Source organism: Coenobita brevimanus, chromosome 17, assembly GCF_032717465.1.
Source record: "Coenobita brevimanus isolate Jiangsu-jjx chromosome 17, ASM3271746v2, whole genome shotgun sequence".
In the NCBI taxonomy this organism is placed as follows: domain Eukaryota; kingdom Metazoa; phylum Arthropoda; class Malacostraca; order Decapoda; family Coenobitidae; genus Coenobita; species Coenobita brevimanus.
Window position 1 is genome coordinate 39,646,355 of NC_136970.1, and position 10,996 is coordinate 39,657,350.

The 10,996-nt window shown below is 45.5% G+C and overlaps 1 protein-coding gene across 1 annotated transcript in view; it reads right to left on the reverse strand.

Moving 5' to 3' along the window:
• Positions 1-10,421, reverse strand: part of LOC145391158 (uncharacterized) — a 15,882-nt gene extending 5,461 nt beyond the window's left edge. The window contains exons 1-2 of the mRNA XM_080265837.1: positions 10,410-10,421; positions 3,901-4,216 (exon numbers count right to left, since the gene is read on the reverse strand). Coding sequence (XP_080121963.1) covers positions 3,901-4,216; positions 10,410-10,421 — 328 coding nt within the window. The remainder of the gene's footprint in view (positions 1-3,900; positions 4,217-10,409) is intronic.
• Between the last annotated feature and the right edge of the window lie 575 nt (positions 10,422-10,996).

The window sequence follows — 10,996 nt, forward strand, 5'->3', positions numbered from 1 at the left end:
AAGTACCGTACAAGACTAGAGACTATATTTGAATTACATATTTAAGAACAAACCTGCCGCTGATAAATACCTACGTGTATGACTGAGCTGTTGTACGAGGTGGATGGTGATGTGTGCTACTGGCTGTGAAGAATCGTATCTTATATAAGCGCTCCATCATGCTTATACTCATTAGCCGTGGTCACTTAATGCCGGCGCTAAACTGCTCGATCTCTGGCAGCCTCCCCGTTCAATCCCACATGAGTATTTAGTACTGAGGAGAGAAATATTAAGGAAAGTATGGATGTATTACCGTATTCCACCACTGAAAAGTAGGTTGGCGGCTGAAAGAGAACATTATCTTGTACAGTCAGCTAAATAAGTATTGGCCTTCTTATTGCACACACCATTCTGAAACATGGATGAAGTAATGTGATGACAAGAGATCGGGCTGGCTGGATGAATGTTGTGAGAAGTGCATGATCAGGGATTTGGCACCCCTTTTTAACGTGGCAGCGTCCGGATAGACTCTATGGATACGTTAATGTGAAGCTACAGAACGTGGTGAATGTTTTTGGCGTATCCGATAGAGCCAGGATTCCGGGGACTTGAATGATGAGTGATTGGAAGCGTGGCCCATTGGATTGGGCAAATTTGGGCTGTGTGAACATTGCTACTCCTCCCCCTGCCCTTGGGTGGGAAAGGAGGTCCGGATGATGATGATGATGATGTGTTCTGTCCTGTGATTTTGAGTGCAAGTATTGTCTTCGGTACTGATCAGTACTGGGAACTGCATAAAAACAATATATATAGTGTTAGTATTTTTTGAGAAATACACTGAGGTGGTTTGGACATGTGGAGAGAATGGAGAATGAAAGAGGATGTATGTAGGTGAAGTGGAGGGAGGGAGAGGGAGGGGGAGACCGAGGATGAGGTGGAGAGATGGAGTTGAGAGGTATATGAGGGAGGGGGGAGTGAGTTGGGGGGGAGGGCAGTCAAATGGTGGGTGACAGAGCTACTTGGAGGCGTTTTGTGTGCGGCCACCCTTTGTGGGATTAGGCCGTCGGGCTGTAGATAGATAAATAGATAGATAGACCAGATTGGAGGTGAGAGGAAGGATGGGACTTGAGTGTATTATGGTGAGAAGAGGTAGACTGAGATGGTTTGGGTAGGTGGAGAGGATGGAGGATGACAGCTGGGTGTGGAGGGTGAGGGGTGTGAACGCTGAGGGTAGGACTGCAAGAGACAGACCAAAAAAAGACCTGGGATGAGGCCATAGGGTGTGACTTCATGGAAAAGGGACTAAATGAAAAGGCTGCTAGAGATCGAGCAGTAGATAGTTGCCATTAGGTGACCAAGGCATAAAGGTTGCAAGAGACAGACCGAAAAAGACCTGGGATGAGGCCATACTGTGATACCTCATGAATAAAGGAATGAATATAGAGGCTGCTAGAGATCGAGCAGTGGAGAGTTCCCATTAGGTGACCAGGGCATAAGGGCTGAAAGAGACAGACCGAAAAAGACCTGGGATGAGGCCATAGAGTGTGACCTCATGGATAATGGACTGAATGTAATGTCTGCTAGAGATTGAGCAGTGGAGAGGTGCCATTAGGTGACCAAGGCCGACGTATGCAAATCTTTCTAAACGCAGGAGGAACTAGACACATGGGAATATCAACTCCGGAACTGTCTCCCTCTGTCTGTACTTCCTACTTCCTATGATCTCCAGTCTTTTAAACGAGGTGTGTCCAGGCATCTCGAAATGAACGGATCTTGAATTTGGCTCTCTTTTGTATTGTTTTTGTTTTTTTTCTTGGAAGGTACAGCTTGCTTTCAGTATTAAGAACAGACTGACTTAAACTCTCTCTCTCTCTCTCTCTCTCTCTGCCTTTGGTTCCTTCTTTCTTGCATAAAAAACACACACACACCCTTTTCCTTCCTGCACAAGACATAACATCATTTTTCTCTCGTAGGAAGAACAGAGCACATGGTAAGACTTGACCCTCTCCTTTCCTTGTCTGTCTATCTATCTATCTATTGCCAAACCCCGTAATCCCGTAAAGGGTGGCCACAAACAAATCGCCTCCATGTCGCCCTGTCCCCCGCCATTTCATTGCCCTGCTCCCAGCTCACACCCTCCTCTCTCACATATCTCTCAACTCCATCCCTCCATCTCATCCTTGGCCTCCCCTTCCCTCTCTCCCCCTCCACCTCACTCACATACACTCTCCTCGTCAGTCTCTCACTCTCCATCCTCTCCACATGGCCAAACCACCTCAGTGTGTTTCTCCTAACGCTTCCTATCACATCCACATCCACACCACAACGCTCCTTCACACTCTCCTCGTCAGTCTCTCACTCTCCATCCTCTCCACATGGCCAAACCACCTCAGTGTGTTTCTCCTAACGCTTCCTATCACATCCACATCCACACCACAACGCTCCTTCACACTCTCCTCGTCAGTCTCTCACTCTCCATCCTGCAATAGACAAGGCCAAATTACAACCAAGACTTGCTAAGGAGAGAGACTTTAGACTTGAGGACTCTCTCTCTCTCTCTCTCTCTCTCTCTCTCTCTCTCTCTCTCTCTCTCTCTCTCTCTCTCTCTCTCTCCTTTTAATTTCATGTCACAAATCAGTGAGAGAATATAACAATACTGACTTTACATCCTTTCCTTAGGCCACTTCTTCGTGACTAGCGCGTATTCTGCATGGTGTTAATTTTATGTTACATCTCTACTTCCTATTCTAAACACTTCTTCGTGACTAGCATCATATTCTAGTGTCTCTTGTTACATCCCAGCGTTGATGATAGATCAGGTTAAAGTGAGCAGCGTGTGGAGAGAGGCACCAGTCCTGTATGAGACACCCCTAGCATGTATTCAGTATGGACGGTGGGTCTTAGCGGCGAAGTGGTGAAATGGAGGTGTATGGCACGTAGAAGGACTGTCGGGGCTCAGGGTGTAGGCATAATAACACAATTTTTAACTACGGTATGTAACTACTGTATACTGTATAGCTAAAAATATGTACAACAGGAAGTTATGTATGAGCTGTCCAGGAAGAGGCAACTACACACCCCCTTTACAGAGACTAATCAAGAACGCCAAACACCCCTGATCATGTGCCGGAAACATGACCGACACACACACACACACACACACACACGCACACGTACACCCACACAGCCGGAACTGGAGGTGGAAATAAGTCCGATGTTGCGGTAGGAAGGTTAGACGGAGAACAAGAGAGAGAGAGAGGAGGGGTTGGAAATTAGGCCAGATAACACGAGGGTCAACTATAGGAGACTTTGCTGTTTATTGTAAGTGTCTCACCATAAACTCCATCGACCCCAATCTGCCTATTTCATCACCACATTTAAAATACGAAGAGGATAACGGAACAGAGACGGCCTACACTGGCTTCTCCTACAACGCCTCACCATTACCCTTTCCTGGTGCCACTCCCGTCGACGATACAACCAGATAACCTTCTCTATATAATTCCACCCCTCGGCTACGTCTACTTACAAGGGAACGGGCTATTGAAACCTATGGCCAGAGTCGTATACGTAAAAAGGACACAGGTAACAACACACAATGCTTCAAGTGGTTTATTTCCTCACACACACAGCAAGAGGGAAATCGGTCCAGCGGTCCAGCCTACTCAGCCGCCTTGATGACTGGCAGTGTGTGCAGGCCAGGGTAGGCGTTGGGCAGGCCGGTGTAGGGCAGGACGGCGTGGGGTAGGCCAGTGTAGGGCAGGGCGGCGTGGGGTAGGCCAGTGTAGGGCAGGGCAGTGTAGGGTAGGGCGGGAGACAGACCAGTGTAGGGCAGGGCTGTGTAGGGCAGGGCAGCGTAGGGCAGGCCCGGGGCAAAGCTGTTGTAGTAGGGTGACAGGCGGCCATCGAGGGTTGACAGGAAGCCGGTGTAGGCGGATACGGCGCCGTCCAGGTCGGTGTCGGGGGCGGCTTCGGCTCGGGCGGCGGCGGCTTCAAACTCCTTCTGGAACTTTGCCTTGGCCGCCGCGACCTCCTCTGTGTCCTGCACGGGGCTGGGGGCGCCCTCGGGAACCACCACCTCCGGCACCTGCCCCGCCGCAGCAGCAGCAGCCGCCGCCTCGTAAGCTGCGTGGAACTCGGCCTTGGCTTGCGCTACCTCCGCTGTGTCCGACACCGGGGACGGGACGGCGTCAGGGAGGGCGGCGGCACACGCGGCGCCCACCACGGCCAGCAGCACCTGAGGGAGGAGGGAGGGGAGGTATGGCTTTACTATGAGCCTGTAACACACCCTCAAATAGAAGAAGAAGAAGGAGGGAGAGAGAGAGAGAGAGAGAGACAATTAACCATGCTAGTATTTGCAGGTGTTTCACTTCATGACGCCTCTCCATGGGTAACAATCCTGAATTATTTCCCTTGCTTCCTGCCCCACCATCTCCACACCACACCTCACCTATCGTCTTCCTCTGTTTCCTTCTGTGTATGTTTTGCCCTTCACATTTATAATCGTAATGCTCCTCAACCAGTCAACTTCCCCCTTCCTCTCAACATGTCCAAACCATCTTAATCACGGGCGTAAATCCTGGGGGCGAAAGGGAGGGTAATAAATCCCTCCTTATACCTGATTTCGGGGGATATCCCGTGTAATCCTACATCTAGAATTTAATCCCGAAAAAATGCCTGGTTAAATCTAGCTACCCTCAAAATAATCCCCGTCTTTACACAGAAAATCCAATATTTCTCACACAGGGAAGCTGACGGTAGAGAATAATATAACATCAAAAAATTTCAGCTTTTCAAACGAGAGCCCGAGTGATGGTGCATTGGCGCCGGATTTGATGTTACCGAACTGTGCTGCTTTTCTGGTCGTGGGGCAGTGCAATTGTGACTTTTAAAAACAGTTAATAAATCGCAAGTTTATGAATCATCTGTGTTTGCCGGAGAAGGGGCGAATATGTGTGTGTGTGTGTGTGTGTGTGTGTGTGTGTGTTTTAGCGGTCACTATAGAGCAATTTTTCTGGCCGTGACGTCATTCCTTGAGCCATAATATCTGGTATTCGTTCGATCCGGTACCACGTAGATCAATTCGTTCCCACCCGTTTCGCCTACGTAACTCAAGCCAGTACTTTATCCTAACTTAATCTGATACAAATTAACCTAACCTAACTTAATCTAACCTAATCTAACCCATTCTAACTTAAAATGACTTAGGGACGAATGGGGTTTGTGCCGGATCGAGCTGTTTACATGCCCAGCCTCTCAGTCTCACCTGCCCCGTGGATGGGTGTGTTTACGTGTGGATTTTTACCCGGATTTCGCTGGATTTACGTACTTTGGGTGGATTAACGGTGTCAGGCTCACGAACGAGTGTGTGCATGGATTATTTATGTGGATTAAGGGCGGAATTGAAGGTGTGTGCAGCGAGGGAGTTCTGAAAATCGAGATATTTTGTGGTTTGTGAAGAGGACTGTGTGTGAGCGAGGCAAGTTCGAAGCCTTAAGTGTGGGCTGATTTGGAGGGTTCGAATCTCTCTCTCTCTCTGTAAATGTATAGGTCTTTCCATTTTCGTAGCATTTTCCTTCTCACTGTCACAAATACACACATTCTCTCTCTCTCTCTCTCTCTCTCTCTCTCTCTCTCTCTCTCTCTCCTATGTCTCATGAACACGAATTTGAAGCTTCACTGTGGAGGGTTTATGTTTCTTTACCCCGTTCTAGAACCGACTTAGTTTTGCAAGAACGGATTGAACACAGAAAAAATTGATGTGTTTAAATAAATATACGTGACTGAGATAATAAGGAGTGAGAAGGGAAATAATTCGCTATGGAAAATGCGCTCAGGGTGAAGTTATGGAGGCTTGTGAGTTACTGTGGAAGGTGTGAGGGGTTGACGACGATGCCAGTGCACGCACGCACACACACACACACAGACACACACACACACACACACACACACACGCACACACATAAACATACACATACTTCATATACATGTATACTGTACATACATACATACATACATACATTCACATATCCATCCATCCATCAATCCATGCATAGATGTATACATACCTAGATACACACACACACACACACACACACACACACACACACACACACACATACCCGATACACGCCCGCGCAAGTCAGATCAACGCAGCTGGGATGGTGAGTGTGTCTTAATTTTTAGATACGGGAACATCTCTTGGAGCGGCCCTGTCCTTCTGTCACTCACTAACGCTTCCCGTGAACTTCGTCACTTGAGCTAAGCCCCATATGAAGGCCCTGGAGCTCCCGCATCTATCTAGTTGTTTTTTTCCTTGGTTTCTGGTATTTTAGTGTGCAGTTTTTATTTTCGTGTCATGTTTGGCATATTTCTTAACTTACAGGGCAAATATCAAGTCATCATCCCTCCATCTTCTAGCAAGGCGGAGTGTGTGTGTGTGTGTGTGTGAGAGAGAGAGTGATAATGTTCTTGCCTGTGTGTGTGTGTGTGTGTGTGTGTGTGTGTGTGTGTGTGTGATAATGTTCTTGCCTGTGTGTGTGTGTGTGTGTGTGTGTGTGTGTGAGTGATGATATTCTTGCCTGTGTGTGTGTGTGTGTGTGTGTGTGTGTGTGTGTGAGTGATGATGTTCTTGCCTGTGTGTGTGTGTGTGTGTGTGTGTGTGTGTGTGAGTGATGTTCTTGCCAGTGTGTGTGTGTGTGTGTGTGTGTGTGTGTGTGTGTGTGTGATAATGTTCTTGCCTGTGTGTGTGTGTGTGTGTGTGTGTGTGTGTGAGTGATAATGTTCTTGCCTGTGTGTGTGTGTGTGTGTGTGTGTGTGTGTGTGTGTGTGTGTGTGGATGTTTTTGCGTGTGTGTGTGTGTGTGTGTGTGTGTGTGTGTGTGTGTGTGTGTGTGTGTGTGAGTGAGCGTGTGTGTGATGATGTTCTTGCCTCTGTGTGTGTGTGTGTGTGTGTGTGTGTGTGTGTGTGTGTGTGTGTGATGTTCTTGCATTTGTGTGTGTGTGTGTGTGTGTGTGTGTGTGTGTGTGTGTGTGTGTGTGTGTGTGTGGTGTTGTTCTTGGGTGTGTGTGTGTGTGTGTGTGTGTGTGTGTGTGTGTGATGTTCTTGCATTTGTGTGTGTGTGTGTGTGTGTGTGTGGGTGGTTTTATTGGATTTGTTTGTGTGTGTGTGTGTGTGTGTGTGTTTGTGTGTGTGTGTGTTTGAGTGATGATGATCTTGCCTATGTGTGTGTGTGTGTGTGTGTGTGTGTGTGTGTGTGTGTGTGTGAGTGATTATGTTCTTGCCTATGTGTGTGTGTGTGTGTGTGTGTTTGTGTGTTTGTGTTTGTGTGTGTGATTGATGATGTTCTTGCCAGTGTGTGTGTGTGTGTGTGTGTGTGTGTGTGTGATGATGTTCTTGCCAGTGTGTGTGTGTGTGTGTGTGTGTGTGTGTGTGTGTGTGTGTGTGTGATGATGTTCTTGCCAGTGTGTGTGTGTGTGTGTGAGTGTGTGTGTGTGTGTGTGTGTATCTCATGAACGGCTTCAGCTATCAACATGAAACCTTCAGGGAATCAAGATATGGCCGAAATCTTTGACTTGACCTACGACATATTCAGGCGGACGATTGGCATTCGGCTCCCGAGTGCATTTCTTTCATTTATTCATTTCGGGCTTTTTTTGAGTGTAGATACTGACTAGGAGAGTTATGATGAGAGGATTGAGCCTCGTTAGGATAATAGATAGATAGATAGATAGATAGATAGATATTAATGGCTGTGCTTCCCAAAAATGTATATATAATTCCTTCACCACCATAACGCTCTTAGTAATACATTATGCCTGCCAGTGAGCGATTTATTTTCAAGCTGGGATTTTTGTTCTAAGTAAGGGGGGATTTAATTACACTTACCCTGGATTGATGTGGATTAATGATAAATAGTAATGGTTAAAATAGACAAATAGATTAGATAGATAGATACCGGTAAATTGATAGATAGATAAATACATACATTAATAGAGAGATACAACATAAATATAGATAGATAGATAGAAAGATACATTAATAGATAGGTAGGTAGATAGACAGATAGATAAATAACTAGATAGATAAAAAAGAATAAGTCATGGGATTGAAGGGGTTAAGTAGCCTTTTTTCGAATTCTCATAGAATATAATTTTTTTAGTGATTGTCAAAGTTTGCAAAAAATATATATATATATATATATATATATATATATATATATATATATATATATATATATATATATATCTGAGGCTTTCTCTCTCTCTCTCTCTCTCTCTCTCTCTCTCTCTCTCTCTCTCTCACACACACACACACACACACACATTTTCTGACTGAATTATTCACTAATGTTCAAACGGAATTCACTCTCTCTCTCTCTCTCTCTCTCTCTCTCTCTCTCTCTCTCACACACACACACACACACACACACACACACACACACACACACACACACACACACATTTTCTGACTGAATTATTCACTAATGTTCAAACGGAATTCTCTCTCTCTCTCTCTCTCTCTCTCTCTCACACACACACACACACACACACACACACACACACACACACACACACACACATTTTCTGACTGAATTATTCACTAATGTTCAAACGGAATTATCTCTCTCTCTCTCTCTCTCTCTCTCTCTCTCTCACACACACACACACACACATTTTCTGACTGAATTATTCACTAATGTTCAAACGGAATTCTCTCTCTCTCTCTCTCTCTCTCTCTCTCTCTCTCTCTCTCTCTCTCTCTCTCTCTCTCACACACACACACACACACACACACACACACACATTTTCTGACTGAATTATTCACTAATGTTCAAACGGAATTCTCTCTCTCTCTCTCTCTCTCTCTCTCTCTCTCTCTCTCTCTCTCTCTCTCTCTCTCTCTCTCTCTCTCTCACACACACACACACACACACACACACACACACACACACATTTTCTGACTGAATTATTCACTAATGTTCAAACGGAATTCTCTCTCTCTCTCTCTCTCTCTCTCACACACACACACACACACACACACACACACACACACACACACACACACACATTTTCTGACTGAATTATTCACTAATGTTCAAACGGAATTATCTCTCTCTCTCTCTCTCTCTCTCTCTCTCTCTCTCTCACACACACACACACACACATTTTCTGACTGAATTATTCACTAATGTTCAAACGGAATTCTCTCTCTCTCTCTCTCTCTCTCTCTCTCTCTCTCTCTCTCTCTCTCTCTCTCACACACACACACACACACACACACACACACACACACACACACATTTTCTGACTGAATTATTCACTAATGTTCAAACGGAATTCTCTCTCTCTCTCTCTCTCTCTCTCTCTCTCTCTCTCTCTCTCTCTCTCTCTCTCTCTCTCTCTCTCTCTCACACACACACACACACACACACACACACACACACACACACATTTTCTGACTGAATTATTCACTAATGTTCAAACGGAATTCTCTCTCTCTCTCTCTCTCTCTCTCTCTCTCACACACACACACACACACACACACACACACACACACACACACACACACACACACACACACATTTTCTGACTGAATTATTCACTAATGTTCAAACGGAATTATCTCTCTCTCTCTCTCTCTCTCTCTCTCTCTCTCTCTCACACACACACACACACACATTTTCTGACTGAATTATTCACTAATGTTCAAACGGAATTCTCTCTCTCTCTCTCTCTCTCTCTCTCTCTCTCTCTCTCTCTCTCTCTCTCTCTCTCTCACACACACACACACACACACACACACACATTTTCTGACTGAATTATTCACTAATGTTCAAACGGAATTCTCTCTCTCTCTCTCTCTCTCTCTCTCTCTCTCACACACACACACACACACACACACACACACACACACACACACATTTTCTGACTGAATTATTCACTAATGTTCAAACAGAATTCTCTCTCTCTCTCTCTCTCTCTCTCTCTCACACACACACACACACACACACACACACACACACACACACACACACACACATTTTCTGACTGAATTATTCACTAATTTTCAAACAGAATTCTCTCTCTCTCTCTCTCTCTCTCTCTCTCCTATTAATCTTTCACTCTAACTTGGCCTAAAATTGCCATCTCTCCATCTTGAATGCTGATTTGTAACAATAGATTAACACTGCAATATGATGCTAGTCACGAAGAAGTGTTATAGAAAGGATGTAGAGCCGTAGTATTGTTAGAGAGAGAGAGAGAGAGAGAGAGAGAGAGAGAGTTTTGGTTAGTTTCTTCATAATATTAGATGCAATGAGAGAGAGAGAGAGAGAGAGAGAGAGAGAGAGAGAGAGAGAAAGAGAGAGAATTTTTTAAGTTAGTGTTTTGTTAATATTGTAGCAAAGAGAGAGAGAGAGAGACACTTACCATCAGCTTCATGTCTGTTCGGTAGAGTGTGTGGAGGGTGTGTTGGAGAGACGCCTGGTGTGTCTCTTTATATATTACCTCCCTACCTCCCCCCCCATCCCTACTCACCCCACAATCCCTACCTACCCCTCCCTACCCACTCCACCCTCCCTACCTCCCCACCCACCCTACCTCACCCGTCCCTCCCTACCTATCCTCCCTACCTCACCCCAATCTCCCTACCTGCCCCACCCTCCCTACCTTCCTTCCTTCCCACCTACACCCTAACCACGCCCTCTCTCTCTCTCTCTCTCTCTCTCTCTCTCTGGAATCACTTATTTTATGGTTAGGTTAGGTTAGTAAGACAGGGTGATATTATTATTATTATTATTATTATTATTATTATTATTACTAGTGGAGAAGGGAGAAAAAGTGAGCAGATGGAGAGAACACTTTAAGGAATTGTTGAACATAGAGGATGGAAGTAATGTGAGTATAAGTGGCTGGGGAATGGCTGGGAGAAGGAGGGAGGTGAGAAGACAGGAAGAAATCAGTAGGATAGAAGTTGTGGAAGCAAAGAAGAAAGTTAAATCGGGGAAAGCCCCAGG